This window comes from Bicyclus anynana, chromosome Z, assembly GCF_947172395.1.
Source record: "Bicyclus anynana chromosome Z, ilBicAnyn1.1, whole genome shotgun sequence".
In the NCBI taxonomy this organism is placed as follows: Eukaryota; Metazoa; Arthropoda; class Insecta; order Lepidoptera; family Nymphalidae; genus Bicyclus; species Bicyclus anynana.
In genome coordinates, this window is record NC_069110.1 from 15,297,704 (window position 1) to 15,320,889 (window position 23,186).

A 23,186-nucleotide genomic window follows, 5' to 3' on the forward strand; every position below is an offset into this window, starting at 1 on the left:
CAAATTAAGATCTAAAACATAAATTACAAAATTAAAAAAAAAATCTTTAGCGGGTAGTAAAACATATTAATTATTATGTGAGTGTAGGTACTGTTGATGCGACCTGGCTTGATACTGTAGTATCGAGTATGACGTGCTAAACTATAAATAATCTATTTAAAATTGTCTTGTTTGTTCCCATAATCCTCCGAAACGGCTTGACCGATTCACTATGAAATTTGAAAAGCATAATTATTCAGTATGTCTGAGAATCGGCCAACATCTATTTTTCAAACCCCTAAACCCGTAAGTAGGGATAGGGAAGAAGTGCACATAAGTTAAAGCGAAGTTTGACCATGTCCGAAGTCTAAGTAGGTATATTGATTATATTGCAAAAATATTCATCAAATGAATACACAATTATTTGATTTTATCGCAATTACCGGCTTGTAATCGTTCGCAAACCTCAAAGTTCAATGAACATTAAAACACGCGACAACGCTGATAGTGTAAATTATACAGTGTTTTATTTATCTGGGACAATATGGTGATAGTTCAAGTCAAAGGAGAAACGGACAGTTTGATTGGAATAGAGTTAATTTGATCCTTTGTTTTTCAATGAAAATATATAAGTAATTGTGTAAAACTTTTGTTAAATTCCTTTAAAAATCAATTATCAAGGCCAAACTTAAATGAATTTTATATCTACCTACTACTATAAACACATAAAATTTTCCTACTACAATTTGTGACATTAAAAAGTTACACTAAAATAGACGGGACACGAGAATTTTTTATTATTAGATGTATTTGATGATTATAATTAATAATTATACAAAATACATGTCTACATAGGTACATCATAAAGAACACGGAAAAATATATAAAATTAAAACAATAAACGCTTAGTAAGATATATTATTATTTTTAAGAAATATTATAATAAAATAAAGTCGACATGATTGTGGGCTTGGATTAAACTGGATTTCGTAAAGTTATCTGTAAATAATAATGTTTACTGTACCTATTTGAGTAGTTTAGAAGGACAGACAGACATTTAATATAATAATCTGTACACTAATTAGAATTCTGTAAAATAATATAGTTTTGGGGTGACAAGAGAAAGCAAACTATTCAATAATACTACTTGTAAAGAACCCTGCCAGCATTTTCGGCGTTTTGCCGCACTGCAGTGGAATCTTATATACATATGTAATTATTATTCTTACATTGCTAAAGATAACACACTTGAAAATTATATAGATATTTTAATAATCTAAGGACCTATGTTAGATCTTTATTACTCAATCAAGAATATAGAACTTATTAAACTCCTGTTGGTGACTTTTAAAGTTATAAATATAGATAGAATAATATACAAATATACTAAAGGTGAAAGTTAGTGTATGTAACTGCAGGTTAATGGTTTCACGCCGCAACTACTAAACTGATTTGGCTAAAATTTGCAAGAATGATAGATTATACTCTGGATTAACACATAAATATATAAACATACGTATACTTATTTAGCGAAAAAATCTATGGATTTAGAATTACACGCTAACGATATCGCGGGCGGTTGCGGGTATTATAAAATACTTAACTGGTCATTTTGTGTAAGGCTTGAATGTAACACTTTGTTTGGTAGTGTAGGTGGATTTTATGAGACTTGTGTAATATTCCACGAGGCCTACGAGTACAGGTTCTTCGGGTCTTTTCCGTTTTAAGATATATACTTTGTAAAAGATGTCACGTTTTCACAATTTCGATTTAAAACTTATTTCTCAAAAGCTTATGCAAATCCTGTGCTTACGAAATATCAGCTTCCACGCTGATTTTAGCAGTCATTCGCACGAGATTTTTTTTAACGGAAGTTAAATAAAGATCTATTATACACTGCTCGAAAAAAAGCGGCGTGTTAAAAAAACGTATACTTGGGAATGTTTTGTTGTATTAAAACGCTCAGTTAAAAAAGCTCTCGTGCGAATGAGGGCCAGCGTAGCTCGTGTTGCAGTGGTAATATCAGCTCTAAAAGTAGCGCTTTGTAAAACAAAGCGCTACTTATATTCTATAATCTGCTTACAATCCGAATTTCATCCATTCAGCTGTTCCGACGTTAGCCCATTTATAACTTCAGAAATTTTTGTTGTTCCAACCCAACGGATGTTGTTCTGCCTGGAACCTTCATTTGGTAATATGATATACTCGCACCTACTCGTACGTAAAGTTCTCGAGATATCACCCACAAATCCGCGCCGTACAAAATTGTATGACGAAATAATTTTTCTTCATTTTAGTAGTAGTTTTCGAAGCGTTACTGTTTGTAGAGAGAAAATTGATTTGTAACTTGGCTACATGCCCAGTACTAGACTTATCAATTTTGCATGTGCCGTAATACAAAGCCTTTGACAATAAATAATTCCAACTCTATTTCCAATAGATATGGAATCAGTAGTTCCCATATTTTATAGGACAGTAACACACGCACTTTAAACTTTCCATAACAGGATGTATATTTTCTTTTATCTCGCGCGAATATAGAATACCTACATAAAATATAAATATTCACAGTGATTCACAATGAATCAGTTGTTCTTTGTTTTGCATATTTATAAACCTTTGTGTATTATGTATGAAATATGCTAAACAAAGAACAGAGAAAACAGGGAGTGTTTAATTGAGGACAAATTATTATGATGACGATTTCATGTGGAAGGACAATAGAAGAAGACCAATCAGAAGTAGTTGGATTGTGTGAAACTTGAAGAAATATGTCCTTATCGTGAGAAAACACAACGAATATATAACAGACTAACGGACGACCGCGTCTTCGTCCGCGTGGAAATCAATGTAAACTTTTAAAAAGTACCCTATCTTTTGCTCCAAAGTCCCATTTACCATTAGACCAAAATTCATCTTTATCGGTTCTACTGTTTAGACGTGAAATGGTAACAGACAGACAAATACTTACTTTCGCATTTATAATATTAGTAAGTATATAGATATATGGTTAGGGTTTCATAGTTACATGAAGGGACCACAAAAAGGAACCCTTATACTTTCGCCATGTACGTCTATCCGTCCGCGTCTAACTTGTAGCTCAGAGATTATTAAAAAAAAATCTTGAGAAATAATATCTAAATGGTTGTTTATGGATTCTTGGAAAATACACTGAAGTAGCATATATTGTGAATTTAAAAGAAAAATTCTGAAAGAAAAGAAAAATTCAACTGAGCAAGAGTTTTAAAAAATCCATACTTTTTTGGGTTTTTAAGATTGTAGGTACATCATATACAAATTTATATATCTATAACTTAAAATGTAAATTGAATAATGATGGGCTTTCCATTAAATTTTCAACCCCTTCTATTTTAATTTTTGCGACATATTTTGTGCTGCGAGGTCTCATTTATCACTACTATTTCATCTAAATCGGTTCAACGGCTTAGCCTTGATAAGGTAACAGACAGACAGACAAACATACTTATTTTTATTATTATATTATTTTTAATTATATAATTTATTTATTATTATATAATATTATTCTTTTTAGGTCTCTCATTTATTTATTACTTCTTATTTTTTTTTAATTTTTAACAATATAAGTATAAAAACAAAACATTATTAAAAATTTATAAAAAAATTCACCCTCCCGCTGCATTTGAGTGCCCAAGCAACCGGAGGTCAGGGCTCCAGAGTGAGGAACTTAAGTTATTTTATTCTTATTAGTATGAATTCAAGAACAACGGTAAAAGTAAAGCCTTCTACCAGTAAGTTAATGCGACTTCCGTTTCGGTGACCTTGTCACATTTTATCGCCGAAGGTCTATTGCTCGGTGGATACTGCCGAATCATTCCAATTTTTGGAACAATATTCATGTTCACGTATCGATGCTATATGTTAATGAACATTGAGGGTCAGTACTGGTAATTCGGGCGGTAAACTCCTATTGCATACGCGAGTAAATTTCCCACGGATAATTAATTACCTAATTAAGCCAGCCACCAGGGTTGGGCCAAAATTGTGATGTTTCTGAAATATTTATAGAGTCGGAGAAATAGTTTAAAATTTAAATTGTTGGGTTTAATATTTTGCTTCAGCAGATTTAAATATTTTACTGTAACAGATTTCATATTTAATGAAAGGCATGTAAACATTTGAGTTATATTATTTTTTATATATTTATAGTATTTATAGTTGTTTATATATATATATATATATATATATATATATATATATATATATATATATTTGTAAAATAGGACATACTATTGTGTAAGGTAATAGTTAAATTATTTCTAAATTATTCAAGAGTTATTTATTCCGGTGCGTGGACCCCAACATCCATCGGTTTTTCGAACTATTTGCCCTACCCATTCCCACTTCAGCTTCGCGATTCGGTGACTTTGGTCCTTCTGATGATCTCATCATGTCTGATTCCATCAGGAAGAGATAATTCGAGCATAGCTCGCTCTGTCCCACGCTAAGTGACTCTGAGCCTTACAATGAGGCCCATAATCAGTGACTAAGACACAAATAAAATTTCAGATTTTGCTTCTGCATAAACCACTTATTACTCGTACTTCTAAAGGCAACTCGAAAGTCACTGTGGAAAATAGGTACCTACTTTGTATCGGAAAACTTTCGATGTTTTGTGTAAACTTATTTATAATACGAGTATAAAACTTTTAAGTTTGGCCTTGTGTAAATTGTTTTTAACCACTTCATAAATTGTTAAGTTAAATCGAAGATTATATATTTTAAGCAGTTGGCAAATACATCATTAAGGTAGGTACTTATTTAATTTTAAACCAGCTACCATAACAACGTTTACATATATACTTAGTTATTATAATTAATTATTACTGCGTATAAAAAACTCAGTACGTAATAAAAAAGTAAGTACCTATCACGTTGCGTAGGTATTACTACATTATAAGTATTACCTTTTATACTATTCATACTCGCAGTTTTTACTCATCCATAAAATGCGAACAATAATTGCGAACAAAATCATAATGGATTCACAATTAATTGAAAAAAAAGATGACATTCGTATACATGCTTTGTGCAGATATTAAAAGTTAAAACCCAATCGAGTGAATCGGCTTTACCTTTGCTTATATTAAAAAATACCCGCTTCCGTTTGTTCGCTATTTTTAATCTCTTTAGTGCAGGGCGGAATTTTGTCGAGAGTTCATTTTATACGTGCGCAGTATTGAATTTAGAACTAAAATAGGTGTCAAAGGTTATTAACCTACTTGAAATAGTGCCATGCCCGATTTATTACAAAAATAAGTAATAAAATATAGCTTAGTATATTACTTAATACCTTATAATATTACCTAACGTTCCGAAAGTGCTTGAAAGTTCAAACGCGAAAGTTTGTATGGATATTTATTTGGATGTTTGTTACTCTTTACTACTGAAGCGATTTGGCTGAAATTTGGAATGGGAATAGATTTTACTCTGGATTAAAACATTGGCTACTTTTTATCCCGGAAAAATCCATGGTTTCCGCGGGATTTGTGATAAACTGAATTCCACGCTGACATAGCCACAGGCGTCCGCTAGTGAGCTACAAATTAAAATAAGTGAATTTTGAATATGAATTATAAATATTCTTCTGCCTGCAATGCCCAGTGCGTGAGATTGTAAAGTAAATGAAGAATTATAGAAATATAGGAATATTTTCAGAGTCATTTTATTTATATTGCAGAACATACCTATGCACTAATACAATGCTTGCTAGTACATAATGTAATGCTAGTACCAACCAGGTATTTTAATATTTACGAGCGCTAACCTGCGGTTAGTTGATGTGCATACGAATTACGATATACGATATAGTTGCCTATATGTACTAGATTGTAAAACTTATATGGGTTATATTAAGATGTACTTGTTTATGCATAGATCATTAGTTTGTACAACCTACGCATATCAAGTCAGTCATTGACGGTCAATTATTCTCACGTTTATGCAGTGCAAACGGCTGCGAAGACGTTTCATAAGACGAACCGTCGTACACGCAGTGACCAATGCACGATCAGTTATAGTCATGGGTGCTGCAGAAACTTGAGAATAATTGATCGTCAATATAGTAGGTATCATAATAATTATATTAAATACATTTTTTATTTAAAATATTAAATAATTACCATATTTGCCTTAATATTTGTATCTATACTAATATTATAAAGAGGTAAAGTTTGTGAGGTTGTAAGGGGCAGGTAATCTCTGGATCTACTGAACCAATTTCGATAATTATTTTACTAATAGAAAGCCACGTTCTTTGAGAGTGTCATAGGTTCAATTCCCGTATTACCACGGGAACGTGAACTACGCGGGTGAAACCGTGGGGCGTCAGCTAGTCTTTTAGATAATCAATTGGCATGTAGTCATGCAATTGATTATTATAAATTTATAATACATCTAATGACTAGCACGTTTATTTTATTGGCAGACCTATCAATGTTTTTACATAAACTTATTTGTAGTTGCGCAAAAAAATCATTAGCAATTTGCTGAAATCGAATAGTCATTCAAGATTATATTTCTATGCATACTATTCAAGTATTTTATGTCTGTTGCAACCTGTGTGCCTAGTGGGAGTTTTCAATATTTTCATACTGTTACTATCGCGTTGACGTAAACGCGAATTTTTATGGAATTGAAACAGTTGTGCTGTAGTGCCACTAGATGGCGCTGTATCAATTCCTTAGAAATTCGCGTTTACGTTAACGCGATAGTAACAATATCAAACTGCCACTAGACCCTCTGAATTGTATTATAGTGATAGACAGTAGAAAATGACTTTTCTAATATGTTAATATCAATTCGGAAAATCATTACAAAATACAAAAAAGTTACGATGACGTAAATTACTAAATTAAAGTAGTAATGTTGATAGCAAAGTAAACAGCCATATAATAATTGTAAAAAACGTGTGCGTCTTGGTACGATTGAAGTGTGAAGTGATGCGGTATGCGTGAGAGAAAGTCAGAGTGGCGCCGTAACGCGTTACGTTACAAAGCGGTATACTCTCTGTCACTATAAAATCTTGTTCCAGCCAATGAAAGACGAAAACAAAAGAAAATGCATAATTAAAATAAAATTGTAATGATTATTATTACATTTTTTCACATTTTACATGTATAAATTATTCAAACAAAAGTCTTCCAATGACGCGTGTGATAAGATGAAATAAATAGTTATTTCACGAATAGCAAAGTACCTACACGTATGTATACAAAATATCGTAGATATTGATCATGTGTTGGTCACGATCAGCATGATTTCATGCCCATCGCGCCCAACACACGATCAGTTTTATAGGCTATCAAGCCGTTAGCGCTGCAGGCATGTGCAGGCTTGATCGTCATAGGTTGACATGGCGTTATGCCTAGAGAAAACTTAGTTTTAGACTTCAATTGTCGAAATGTAGTGGTTTTTTTTTTTTTTTTCAAAACTTCATTTAATCAGAATATAGTTTAATTTAATTAACAACGTACTCTAAATTTGACTAGATATACGGACAGTTTTGTTTATTACGAATTCTCAATGCCGTTCCGCCGATACCATAGGACAGGCAAGGTGCCAACGTACGCATCCAATGTCTCGTGTAAAGTCATGGACTAACAACCTGCGCTAGCCAGACGTCCCTCAAAGGAAAAGTTGTCACACTACCATAGAAAAGTACGGTAGCCAATTATGGAGATTAGCACGGCAATTATGTAGTAGGTAACAGATTTCAATGGTCCGGACCCTCAAGCGTAAAGCATATTCTTTATATTTTCCTCTTCATAATATCAAAATCATGTCAGTCACTTCACATCTTAACATTTAAAGTTTAAAAAATAATTTACGGTGTTAGCAAAGGGTTGCCATGTAACTAAGAGACTGGCGACTAACATGTATTAATGATATTTAAGAAGATCCGTATCTCCCGTTTCAAAAAACTATGTTTTATACTTGGCCAGTTGAGGACCCTTGAAATCTGGTACATTCCAATGCCACCCCGGAATTATTTTCCTAAATGGCTACCGTAGGTATCTAATAACTAGTAGCTTAGAGTAGCATAAGCTGCTATACGTGGTAGTAGCAGAGCTAATTTGTTACTCTTAGACGAACACTAGAGGCATAGTGCACGTGCCGTATTTCCCTACGTAAGAGCATGAGGTGACAAACTTTCGCCTTCATAAAATGAGAATGAGGTAAGTCTAGATGTCGCAGGCTCTCGGTCTACAAATATATTATTCACAAACGACCGATATCGGAAACTGTTTAGTATGTATTACTGTAACCTTAACAACACTAAGAATAACATAAAGGCAAAAGGACGCAACTGAAATATAGGAAGTAAAACATCATATTTTAGTTTGGTTACTCGTTTGATTGTAGGTGCAAAAATATAGTTCAAATATTAATTTACAAATTTTATTTATTTGTATAGATATCTAGAAAACAATATATCACACAGGTTTAGGTTTAAATATTCTCATAAAAGACTTACATATGGACATAATTTCAACACTAACTTATTTTGCTTCGCCATTCTCTCACAAAAACTTATTTAGAAGAGTATTATGAAAAATCAGTGAAATAAATTACACCGCTACCTACCTACTATGATATCTAAATCACTTTCGACCGCGCGTACGAATTTATCGCAAGGTTATTCACATTTTTCCAACACATTTTAGTCTATGCGTTGTCTAGACGCAGTTCATTCACCTATATACACTTCAAAACAATGGTCGTAATCGAGATTACGCGCAAATGTCAACATATGGTGTTTTGTAATTATGTCCTTTGTAAACAGAGATATAATACCTACATATTTAATAGTTTATAACGAGCAATTATTGTATACAATGAATATAATTTTAATTTTCGAAAACGACTCTAACGATTTTCATGAAATTTAGTATGCAGGGGGACGGGGTATCAGGAGCGACAAATCAATCTAACTAGGTTTTATTTTTTTGAAAATGTACGGTAAAGGTTCAAATTTTAAACACAAAGACGTAAACAATAAATTTTCAGATGATATTCTCCATTTACAAAGACCCGTGTATTTTCATTTCACCAGGCTGCTAGAAATGCTTCCGGAAAAGCGCTGTGTAAAGAAAATAAGTTCCCCCTGATCATGCTCCCAATTTCCCCCCAGTTAAGTCTCGACTAGTTTCAGCGTACCTAGATTTATATATCGTGTCCCGTTTTCGCCATTTTTTTCATTGAGCTCCGGTCCTATTGGTCCTACCGAGTGGCGTGCACAAAGATTTTAACTAGGGTAGTCAATATTATAATAATAGGCACAAATTGTACTAAATAGAAAATTTATAATACAATTATTATAAAAAGGTCAAGTCTTTGAGTTTGTGAGGTTATTGGGTGATAAATATCACTGATTATTTCGCAAATTATTTTAACAATAGAAACATCTTCACATGTCTATGTTACACGTATACATAAAATATTTTGTCCCCGTATTCCTACAGGAACGGAAATTATGCAGGTGAAACCGCGGGGCGTCTGCTAGTACATATTTAATATTCTGAATTTAATTTTCCTTTTACTCGCATATTTGCTAAAAAAACGAATCTGCTTGTAAAACTCGTTCTGTGAAACGTTTCCACGTTTATAATAAATAGTCTACTGTTCTTACTTTGTTTAGACTATTATTTACATAGAACATTTTGTCTTGTTCACTCACCTAATGGTAGAAGGTAGTCGGGAAAGACTGTATTAGGAGTGGGTACGACAATAGACCAACGGGGCAGGGATCGAACCACCACCCCTCGGTGATGAGTCCGACCGCTCTTACCGTTGAGCTATTGAGAGTCAGAGCTCTTTGCGATAGTTCTCATAGATATCGCTCAGGGAAGTACTACCGCAATGCTTATAACATCAAACAGCATTACTGTGATCTTGATTGAAAGGTACAGTGCAAGTTTAGACGCTTATCGGTTACGTTGAAGGTGGATGGACTCTTAGTAATGTGTGTTGCTATGCGAATTACTGCGATTTTTTTCTTTACAAGCGATGTTTAATCACTTATAATTAAGCCATCATCATCTTCCATTGATTATATTCCATATACTATTTAAAGGGATCCCTAAATTGGAATACGCTACTTCTATAGGTACCTACAATATTTTAAACACTTATCATACATTTTCTGTATTTTACTTTACGAGTTTGTCGGTGAAATGCATAATATACAAGCTCATGCTAATTTACAGTTTTCTAGTAAACAGATAAACATGGGAAAACTATAAAGGTTCCTTGTCGACTACAGAACCCTAAAAATCTGAATATAAAAATGCGAAATGTCACTTATCATGAAACATCGAACACGCCACTTGACGTACAGAGATAAAATTTGGCAGAGAGGTAGTTTATAACTATAAGACATGCTAAGAACGAATTTGCGATAGGGTCGGATTAAGAAGGTCTAAGGGTGAACGAAGCCGGCGACCGCTAGTAGTTATTATGTATAACTAATGTACGTTCATAAATCATAAAGCATACATATTTTATTGACTATTGATACATTGCGAGACTTAGTTGCTAACTATAGGCCTCATAAGAAGGCTCAGAGTCACACAGCGAGCGATGGAACGAACTATGTTAGGAGTATCTCTGCGTGATCGAATCAGAAATGAGGAAATCCGCAGAAGAACCAAAGCCACCGATATAGCTCTACAAGTTGCGAAGCTGAAGTTGCAATGGGCGGGGCACATAGTTCGAAGAGCCGATGGACGTTGGAGTCCCAAAGGAATGGTGACCCCCCACTAGGTGGACTGACAACATCAAGCGAGTCGCAGGGATTTGCTGGATGCAGGTGGCTCAGTATCGTGATGTTTGGAAGTCCCTACAAAAGGTTTATGTCTTGCAATGGACGTCCATCGGCTGATATGATGATGACGATGATTTATACATTTTAGTACTAATTAGTATTAATTAGGTATTTGTAACAGTAGCTTGCCTGTACAAAGTTGTGTTAAGTAGGTTTCTTACGTAAAGTGGTACGATAATTACTATCTTTCTTATTTAGAAAACTGGTAGTTGTGTAAGTTTAACGACGTTAAGCGGATTTTTTTGAAATTCTTTGCAAAACCTTATTAACTGCTCAGTAATCTAAGATTCTAACGAGTAATATCTCGTATTTAAAAGATGACAACAGAATTAAACATGAAATTTTGCGTGTACATCGTTATAGCATTTCTCCTAATATTATTGCAATAACTAAGCGGATTTTGACGAAACTCTAAAACTATATTACTTACTTTATAATACACTAGCAGACGCCACGCGGTTTCACACGCGTGGTTACCATTTCCGAAGGAATACGGTGAGAAATATAGCTTTACCACTCGGGGTTATTGTTGCTTCCCAACATTGGAAGTTCTAGTCGGTCGATTAGTTTCAGAGCCTATTTAATGCAAACAAACAATCAAATCTTTTCTTTTATAAAAGAAGTATCTATAATAATTAATGCAAAGTCTAATGTCAGCCACTGACGATCAAGTATGCTCACAAGCCTGCAGTGCTAACGGCTTGACAGCCGATTAAACTGATCGTGTGTTGGTCGTGAACGGCATGATGTCGTGTGAGAAATTAAATATCACGTGTCTCAACGGTGAAGGAAAACATCGTGAGGAACCCTGCACACCAGATAATTTCCTTATTCTCTGCGTGTGTGAAGTCTGCCGATCCGCATTCGGCCAGCGTGGTGGACTAATGGCCTAACCCCTCTCATTCTGAGAGGAGACTCGAGCTCAATATTGAGCCGAATATGGGTTGATAATGTAAGCAGTTAATTAGCTCGAGGAAGTAAGTTATCTCTGTTTACCATAGCATACTCGTAACTAACTAACTAACTAACTATGACTATAATTACAAGATAAACGTTACTATTCTCTTTGATAAATATACAGCATAGTAAACGTGGCGCGCTAGAAATATCCTTTGTTGTTGTTAAAAGTCCATTAAAATACAGTGGATTTTATTTACGTTTTTTCAGGTTTACAAAAACAAAAAGTATAGAGAACCATTCAAATATTTCAAAAACAAATCCCTTATTTATGAGTCTGGCCATTCAGAGCAATCATTGTTATGTTATTAAATCATCAATACATAAAAATTAAATAAATTCATCAATACATAAAGTGTCTGTCTGTGATTTCAGGATGACTGTTTTTATAGTTATTTATAGTATTTTTTACATGTTTTTTATAGTTAGTTATAGTTATTTATAGTTATATACACAATACCAAATCACAATCAAGCTTTTTTAGTTTTTCGTCTTTCTGTCTGTCTTTTTGTTTGTCGGGGCTAATCTCTGGAGCGGCTGAACCAATTTTAACAGGACTTTCATTTGAAAGATAGAAAAGATTAAGGTGCTACTTAGAGGCTACTATGATTTATAAAAAAATTGAAATCACGTGAACGAAGGCGAAGACATTTGCTAGTTAGCAATATTATTAATAATGTAGATTTAAGTTCGCCATTGTTACAAGGCCAATTTGAAGATAAAAAATGCTAATCGCTTGAGGATTTTACGCCTAAGTAAAAAGATCAGCCATTTTTGTATATGTAATATAATATTATATCCGTATCGAGAAGTTTAAAATATACTTTAAAATTCAAATTTAAATGTCAAGGAATAATTTAATGCGTATTACATCGTACTGCCATCAAATTAATTCTACAATTAGAGTATCTAACAGTATGTTTTTGCATTGATATAAATGAAATAAACAAATAATTACGCTTAAACACATCACATCAATTAGTACACGTAGCTTGTGTTATGGGTACCTAGACACTGGAAAACACCCATGTTCATCACCAGTTGTGGGAATCGAACCCAAGGCCTTCGATGCAGAAAGCAGGTCTTCCACTGCGCCATGCGGCCGTGATTGATGATTTTGTGCTTTTCCATTTTTAACACGCATAAATTAGCTTCACTTTTAACTATGTATGTAAGAAAATCAAATCTTGGTATCTTAATTTGACCCACTTCCCTGTCTTCGATTAGGATGAAATTTTGCACACGCTCTGAGTTCTGATGACAATACATGACTGGCTAACAAACGTCATTACAAATCCAATATGGCGCCCTCACCAGAATGGCGGACTGGCTGTTTGAAATCCACTCCCATAACATGGATATCAAATGAAAGGGTTTGCTGTCAAGAATACGGAAAATAGTCACGTGACTTAAATCCAATAATTGTAATTTTAATAAAAGCGTGTTTTTTAGTTTTTTAAACTATTTAAAATTGCCCAATATGCGGTATAGGTGTCGATTGTGATTGATTAGATGAGGGAAGGTTTATGAGCGTGTCTACTGTCAAGGAATTATAGTGAAACAAGTCTGAGTTCGAAATATGTAATATCTATTCGATTGAAAAGGTTACAGTATGAAAATATATAATATTAGGTGGACTACTTATTTAGGAACCGAGTGCCAATGTCAATGTCAAGCGACCATGAGTGACTGGGTCGCCGCAAACCCGTTTTCGGCCGTATAGCATAAACTTGCTTAACTAAGCATTGTGCATCTTAATAAGGCTTGCTACAACATAGCCTAATGCCGCTACACGCGGCACAGGCTTTCAATCTATATTTGATAGCTGAAGGGTTTGTTTAGTTAAACACGCTTATATCAGAAACTATTTAGATTTAACTTCGAACTTATACAAACTTATAGTTCACATAGCCAATTGTACCTATACAATAAAATTTCACAATACCTGCTGCACGTAGTGTACTTAACTAATATAATTTCTATTTTGTTACAGGTTTCAATAACAATAATTCAAAATGAGTGATTCGGGTCATGCTAAAATAGAAGGTAAGAACATTTGATTATATTTATTTATAACATATCGATACTAATATTATAAAGAAGTTTGTGAGTTTGTAGGTTGTACTGAACAGATTTTGAAATAATTTTTACCAAAGCCACGTTATTTTTGTGGGTCACGATTTTACGCGCTCGCAGGTGAAACTGCGTGATTTGTGCTAGTATATACATAATATAAACGCTTAATTGAAAGGAAGTGGTAACTTTTTAAAGTCTGTTCCATAAAGTTATACGAGCACAAAGTCAGTTTACACAAACACATACATTATACGTATATATACATTTATATAAATTCCTCAATTATGGAAATTAGTTCTTGACTGGTTAACACCTTGACTTATGTTTACTAAAGTGCTCTCAAGTAACTTCTATAGGATACCCGTTAAAGATCAATTTTAAGGGGTTTCAGTGAAGGATTGCTGAATAAGCTAAGCATAATTCCTCATGATATCCAGTAAAATATATAAAAAAAATGCTTCTTATAATTGGATAAATGAGTCAAAGTCACAACGATCAAAACTCCACAATTATTGGCTGCCTTTGTTACATAGGGCAGGAACATGGGCTGACAAACTAAAATGAAATATGTCTGACCATGGCAGGCTCTTGTTCTACTTTAACTATATAGTCTGACAAGTTCGGATGACACTCCCATGATACATGAACAGGGAGAAATACTGCGTGGGTGTGAAATGTGCGTGCGTGCGGAAAAGTGAGGTGCATCAGTCGTGGGTTTTTCATTCATCGCTACACGCCTCCCGGCCCGCGCGGTCTATCGGGAGAGTTACGAACGAAGTTACCAAACTATAGCTATTATACTCGTGGTACAGTAGCCACACCATAGTGACACATTCAATATCTAAAGCACAGATACCTAAAGTATTCAAAAAACTTACACTGAGGTGCAAAAAGTCAGTGATTAATCAATAGTTTGTCGCTGTAAAAAATACTGAGAAAAACAGGTAAAATAAAAAGCTATGACCTCTTTGATGTACATTTGTGTTTCTGTGGCTTTATGTCTTATAAAGGTTTCTTTGATGCCTAATTCGAATAAATGACGAGGACTTTTTCTTTGTTTTTTGGTTAAGCTTGAATTGTTCTAATAACTTCGGTGGCAACATACTATATGTATATAAACTTTATACCGACTCGTAAATCTATTATCCAGATATCCAGAGTAAAAAATACTCTCAGACCAATTAGAAGTGGACCCTCTTTATCCGACGGAAAAGATTATAACAGTGAAACATAGATTCTATCTTTGACACCTATATATAATTTATGTATCTAAGAATTCTATATAAACGGTTTTTAAAAACGCGTTAGATCTTTGATCTTACATAGAGGGTTAACGTCTAAGATACGTGTAGCTATAATAATTCGTCTGAGATATTTATATTATCTACAATAATAGGTGTGTTATCACTAATCTGTGTTGACTAGATTGCTTTCTTTGCATAAATTGCAATAAAATTCAAATCAACATTATTAGATTTCAAGCAGCAAATTTTCTGTGTTTTATTGTGAATGATTTATAATAAAACTTCGTTAATTTTAAACATGAAACGTTGAAATCATTATAAAATTAGAGATATAAAGTGTGTTGATATCCAAACACGTTAGTTACATTTAATTTCAATTTTATTTCATTCATCATCACCTTGGGACCCCAACAGCCATCGGAACTTCGAACTATGTGCCCCGCCCATTGCCACTTCAGCTCAGCCGAGTTGCATTCGGCGGTTCACCACTTTCTCGAAATTGGACCTACCTAACTGGACCATAATTATTTGCCAGTTGTGGGAATCGAAACCACGGCCATGGGTGCGTAAATGCAAGATCACCCACCATGCCACGTGACCACTGACCATCATACCTACGAGTAACCTAATTAATAATTTTGACTTTATTGCAATCGGAATTTCGCATAAGTGAAATTATAGTGAATTTTCAAAAGTCTTTGAGTTCAAATATTTCAATTAAAAACTTATCAGATTTGAAATTCTTGTTTTTGAGATTTCTCTAAATCTGATGGTCCGAATTAGTTCAAATCTATACGAAATCTAAGTATTGCCTATTTTTGCTAGTTATATTCGAAAATAATCTCTGTACTGTTTTTACGCGTTCTATGAAGTTTTAAAAATAACAATTTAAAAATCTGAATAAGAAGAATGATCTGACGAAAGATTTTCGTATAATAAAAAAAACGCTTTTTCAAAATCATCAAGTACATAAGTAATTAAATTATATCTGAATTAATGAGTTATATCACATGCTACGCAAAAGCACGCAACGGATTGCACAGAAGTCCGCTTTGTACTGAGTCCTAACTCACGCTAACGAAATGTTTATCGCTGAGAGGTATAAATAGGAGTTTCAACGTCTTATGCGTGGGGGTCCGTGCCTACGTCGTTAAGCAGTTGCGGAGGGCTGCTCTAAGCTCCGTTATTAATGCGATTGGGTCGTTCAGTGCAGCAACATTGCACGTATCCAAATTACATACAAAATTGCATTTTAAGATAGATGCCCTGTCCCAATGTTGCTGGGCGATAGGGGTGTTGACACCACGTATGTAGGCAATTTGACCTCTTTTGCTCTTTAGTTTATTTAAATTTCTTTTACCAATAGAAAACCACGTTAGTTGAGATTGTCACAGGCTATATTTTGTCCCAGATTTTCACGGGAACTAGTTTACTATATAAATAAAATAATTTAATTAGAATTTATGTCCGAACATTTATATTAATTCTTTTTCGATCATAACGGGAAAGTTTAAATGCAATACGTGAGATGGATCAATGAAAAATATCAATCAGCCTTAAATAATCTCGAAGAAATATTATAAACAAAATCAACTAAATGAAAATCCGTTCACAAGTTCGAGAGCTATAATAGCACGTATACAGACAAACAGATTTACACACACACCAAACTTACTAGCAGACGCCACACGGTTTCACTCGCGTAGTTCCCGTTCGCGTAGGAATATGGGAATAAGATATAGCCTTTAGCACTATACTAATAGCATTAACAACTGAGTCTTAGGGCCATAAATCATTTCTCTATATCTATCTCGCTTGCACTTATGGGTCTTATGGAGCCGTCTAGTGAAGGGTGTAACAATGAAAGACATATTATCGATAAGTAAAGTTTATTATCGTATCTTGTTCACAAAATTAAAAAAATTAACAATATTTGATTTAATATAATACATATTTCATATTATATAATTATTAACTAAATAAAATTAATCTTCATCTGAGTCTTCATCATCAGAATCTTCGTCTTCTGCCAAATTTATTATATATTAGTATCCATAGTGCGCAACGAGTAACACATGAATGTATTTATTTAATTGCAGTAAACACATTTATAGCAAAAAAAATACGCAATGCAATTACATTAGAAACCGACCAATCAGAATCGTCCAAATCATTATTGACTCATCATTAGCACGTGCGCAGGTAGCCGTTTATCGATAATTAGGGTGCGCAGGTAGGCGCGCTGCACATTCCTATCTTTTTTGACTTTTATGACCGGACGACTCAGATGATAATGCGCATACTATAATAGTGTAGTTTTAGTAGTTTTGCAAAAAAGCAAACAAACAATAAATTCTTTCCTCTTTATAATATCAGTATAGATAACCGTATTGATGCGCCGTGGTTTCACCCGCGTGTGAACACTGAAATCATTTTTAATTAAAATCTCCTGACGACAAGGTTTCCGAGGTTAGTGCAAGCAAAGAAACTCTTCAACTTTATAATTAAACTATAGATTAGATTTTTGACGACCTCTGTGGCGCAGTGGTATGCGCGGTGGATTTACTGGGTTAAACTGGCTGGGTTCGATCCCTGGCTGGCCCGATTGAGATTTTCTTAATTGGTCCAGGTATGGCTGGTGGGAGGCTTCGGCCATGGCTAGTTACCACCCTACCGGCAAAGACGTACCGCCAAGCGATTTAGCGTTCCGGTACGATGTCGTGTAAAAACCGAAAAGGGGTGTGCAGCTATACTTAAATTGAGTATGTCATATTACAATTTGATACTATCCGACCTAAACTAGATTTACACAGCCTCAGTTTCGTCCGAAACTGAAACATCCACATAAGGTCACCTTTTCGTACTGAAGAAATAAAGTTAGTTAAATCTTTGAATATCATAAATAAACTTTGAATATCATAAGTTAACCGCTCGCTTTTACAATGTGACCTAGTAATAGTTTGTGTTAACGTATTTTATCTTTCCTCGTTAGTTCGGTTACGCACTGCGTCAGATCCGAATACGTTCTGAAGTACTGTATCTGTGTCCTCGTATTGTGCACACTCAATGCCTCACAGCGTCTGGTCTAGTAGACATACAAATAATATTTGTATGCTATTTTACTGACTTGATCCTACGATTTCTCTCCGTCACCCGTGCCCTCTAATATGACTCAGATTCAAATAGGACATATCCGCGCAGCTAAGCAGTGGGGCGGTCGATACGTCAATAAGATGTCCCCTGATTAACTTGAATTTGGAACCGGTGCAATATAATAATACTACTAATATTATAAACGCGAAAGTTTGTATGGATGTTTGGATGTGTGTTTGGATGTTTATAACTCTTTAACGCCGCTACTGCTGAAGCGATTTGGCTGAGATTTGGAATGGACATAGCTACTTTTTATCCCGAAAAAATCCATGGTTTGCCGAGATTTGCGAAAACTGATTTTGATGATATGAATGTTTGTTACTCTTTCACGCCTCGACTACTTAACTGAATTAGCTGAAATTTAGTATTAAGATATATTATAGCCTGGATATACATAGGCTATTTCTTAACCCGGAAAATCCATGGTTCCCGAGGGATTTGTAAAAAACTAAACTCCACGCCGACGAAGTCGCGGGCGTCCGCTATTTAATAATAATATTAATTTCGGGTAGATAAAGTTACGAATCCGATCTGAATTCTTGAAAATACGAATAGAAAAAACTCTTACTGATAACGTTGATCAAAAAACCTTTTTTTTATTTACAGATAACCCAAAAATTTTGTCGGGGCCAGTCCTGACCAATTCACCGAACGCAGTATTATCCAAGACCCTATTGGGCCGGTACAATGATCTTGCTCTGCCAGTCGACCGGATCCTCGCCACGTACGTCTGGATCGACGGCACCGGGGAACATCTCAGGTGCAAGGATCGAACCTTGACATTCATCCCAAAACAACCAAAAGGTGAGTTGTCTTCAGAAATTTCAGAAAAATAACATAGACGCATTGATTTACTATGTGCTATGTACTAGAGAAGCTGTTCCGAGTAAAAATGTCACCATGAACATGGTAATGCTGCAGCATTATAAATTAGTTAAATCTACGCATACGACAAAAATTTGCAGCGTTAGATCCGCATAAGGAATATTATTTTCTTGCAACCAAAACGTCGTAAGTGACTCGCTTTCCGTGGCGCTTACGCGCTTCGCTCAACATTGTAAACTAGAAAGAGATTGTCAAGTACCAAGTAAGTGTCTTCTCTAGTACATAGTAACTCAACGCTTACGCGAACAAAAAGTAAATAACAATAATTAATTAATGATGTAATTAATGATGTAATTTGATTTTAATGAGGTAGGTAAAAGTAACCAAATAAAAATACTTAATTGGTAAAATTCGAACCATTTAGGTGATTGATGATGAAATGAAAAAGTATTTACAAAACGGTATAATTTAATACTTACAGCTACCTACGTAATTGTGTCGTACTGATGTTGCTTAGTATATTACGAGTATGTGCACTATAACACAGTAAGTAATATTATGTACATAATTACTGTCATATAGTGTTGTGTACATCACTAATAATAACAGATGTGAGCTGACTAGAGCAGTTTGCTCTAGTAATTTATAATAGGTAATAATAATTACTAATATCTAACTACAGTATGTTTATCTACTTATCATCAAAGAGTTTGTTCAGTTTATTCATGGTAATTTCAAGTAAGGCGTATGTAGGTAATTTTAAGTATTCAAATAAATAGTTGGGTAAGCTATCAATACTGCATAAAAATCTCATAATTAAATTGGTTTTGAATATGACGTGTTTTCAGAACCATCTACACACTAACGTACTAAACTCGGTGTGTAACTAATTTGTACGAGTAGGTATATTAAAATTCTGGAAATTGCCCTTTTTGATTAATGATATTAATGGTACAGTACAGTGTTGTTTATAGCTCGTCAAATGTATGAAACATTACACTCCTATTAAAACGAGTGAGTTTTTAATACGTCCGCATTAACTACGGTGTTTAGCATAGTTCACGTAATTTTGCGACCTTCGCACTACATAATAGGCTATTCTATTTGTAAACAACATCTGTACCACACATCTGTATAGCTAGTACATTGGATATTTCTTGGCATCTATATATACTTCCGCTGTATCACGGAAATGACAATACTTATGAAAAACAGTTTGGATACATTTTTGTAGAGAATCGGATGATCTACATTTTTTTGTATCCAAACTGTTTTTCATAAGTATTGTGCCATTTCCGTGAAAACTACTAATGAACCGATTATGAAAATCATTTTACCTTTTTTCCGCAACATGGCGAGGTCTTTTTTTTGTACTAGCATGCTTGGTCATAATCTCGTGAAGAGATAAAGATAAATGTGGACAATTAGCGGCGGAGTGTATATCTACTAAAATTAGACTACGTTAATGAATAGACCACCTACTAATTTCTCTGATTCCTATTTCGTAGGCTGGCAAGAAATTATCGAAGTAATAGATGAAAAAGCTACAGTGAAATTCTGGAGTACTATCAAAAAGATCTACGATATTAAATACAAGCCGCCATTTTTTTGTCCGAAGGATCTCGAAAGCATGTTTGATGTACAATGCAACTGGAGGGAGCAAGCGAATAGGGATAGCTTTGATGAGAATTTCAAAGGTTTCATACCAATAACGTAGCAGACGTAGAAATGTAGCAAAAGTAATGTATATCAAAATACATGTAGCTTCCATGTAGGGTTCCGTAGTTTTTAAAACGAAGTTCTCTTATGCGGCAGTAAAAGCTCCAAACAAAGTAACATTAGCATATGTAGGATTCTGTCCTGGGCCTGGCCCCCGACATCAAGTCTCTAATAAGTATCATCATAGAATTCCATATTGGTAGCCCAGAATTCTAGGTTTCTAAGTTCTAGATTCTGGGGTCCATTCTAGGGTGGGCACACCTGTATGCAAAGTACCAGGGTAACAGAGGTGTTTAGGATATATATTATATTGATCTATGCACTCGGTACAATTTTGTTTTTAATTTTATAGTCACCATAATGATATCGGAGTAATACATGATATAAACTGTAGAATTCCATATCGGTAACCCAGAATTCTAGGTTTCTAAGTTCTAGATTCTGGGGTCCATTCTAGGGTGGGCACGCCTGTATCCAAATTACCAGGGTAACAGAGGTGTTTAGGATATATATTACATTGATCTATGCACTCACTACAATTTTGCTTTAAATTTTATAGTCACCATAATGATACCGGAGTAATACATGATATAAACTGTAGAATTCCATATCGGTAACCCAGAATTCTAGGTTTCTAAGTTCTAGATTCTGGGGTCCATTCTAGGGTGGGCACGCCTGTATACAAAGTACCAGGGTAACAGAGGTGTTTAGGATATATATTATATTGATCTGCACTCGCTACAATTTTGTTTTTAATTTTATAGTCACCATAATGATACCGGAGTAATACATGATATAAACTGTAGAATTCCATATCGGTAGCCCAGAATTCTAGGTTTCTAAGTTCTAGATTCTGGGGTCCATTCTAGGGTGGGCACGCTTGTATACAAAGTACCAGGGTAACAGAGGTGTTTAGGATATATATTATATTGATCTATGCAGTCGCTACAATTTTGTTTTTAATTTTATAGTCACCATAATGATACCGGAGTAATACATGATATAAATGTAGAAGGTTGATTCACTCTTTTCACTGACCTCCCGCAATCCAGTTTTTTATTTACGATAAAAGTACCATGTACCTAATAGAATTGGTACGAGGTATGAAAGATACACTATGTTCTTTACTTTAATTTAACCCAGATGCCTATGCGAGATGTGATATCATAAGTTAAGATGAGTAAACCTTAAGTGTGGAACTAACTTATATTCGCATTTATAAGGGGTATTAAAGTTTAAGACCCAGGACCCCCGTCTTATAAATCGACAGCGCATACCACTGCGCCACGGAGGCCGTCGAAACTTCGTGTTACTTTTCAAAAACCCCGAGAAGTTATTTTACGAAAATTTTAGAAATATGTAGTATGATGATTACTGTAGTCAATTTGTTATTTATATATACCCCAGCAAGTAAGTTCATCCAAAATGTCAGTCATTTGCGCAGGCAACGCTTAGAGATGCATTATCCGTAGTTGCCAAGTCAAATAATAGAAAATTTTGTACTCAATTGTAATAGCATTAACGTATGGCTATGGCAATGCGCTAACACCCGAAACTGTGTGACTACGCATAGTTCAACATAGGCTAGGTACTATACCTTCAGATGGATACAACGGGACCAATATATAAGTTATCTTGTCTTGTGTTATAGATTTACCAGTTTGGAACTTCGACGGCAGTTCAACAGGCCAAGCTGACGGCCACAACTCGGACACATTCCTAGTGCCGCGCGCTATATACAAGGACCCATTCCGTCGCGGCAACCATGTGATCGTCATGTGTGATACCTTCAAATACAACATGGAACCCACAGGTAATCTCAACGATACGCTTGCTACAATTACCTCTTTAACCCCACTTTTTGGTACCGTCTAGACGCCTCACTTTTATCCCCAGCACTCTTCATGACATTCCCATAGGGCTACAGGGCGTGCAGTTTGTGACTGTCGTCCATCCATACAATGTCAGAGGTCACCTCCAAACCATTAGGCAAATTCTACCTCTACAAAACCCAGTAATGCAGTTTTTTTTTATGGGGAAGTGTCCCATTCCATAATCCTCTCTCACTCTCTCACTCCTTAGTGACAGATCCTTTGCGTAGCTCTCATAGGTACATTGGTAACCAAGCCAAAAACTTTGGTACCTTATCTAACCTTTGATAGCTATATGACTCATTTACAGAAGGGCAGAAATAGAAACACCCATTAGGTATACGCTCACAACCCAACGCCTCTTACAGAACTAGACGCCCAAAAAATGTCCTTTACGACCCTAAAGACGACATTACGACTGAAAACGTCTCCCAAGCGAATAAAACGAAACACATCGACGAAGACGAGACGATTCTCAATGTCATCTGAACGTGGGTT

General features: G+C 34.8%; 1 protein-coding gene across 1 annotated transcript in view; it reads left to right on the forward strand.

The window, feature by feature from the left end:
- LOC112042926 (glutamine synthetase 2 cytoplasmic) overlaps positions 1-23,186 on the forward strand; it is a 55,457-nt gene that overhangs the window by 20,186 nt on the left and 12,085 nt on the right. Inside the window, exons 2-4 of the mRNA XM_052890850.1 lie at positions 13,794-13,846; positions 18,880-19,077; positions 22,469-22,630. Of these exons, the coding sequence (XP_052746810.1) occupies positions 13,816-13,846; positions 18,880-19,077; positions 22,469-22,630 (391 nt within the window). The 5' untranslated portion in view covers positions 13,794-13,815. The remainder of the gene's footprint in view (positions 1-13,793; positions 13,847-18,879; positions 19,078-22,468; positions 22,631-23,186) is intronic.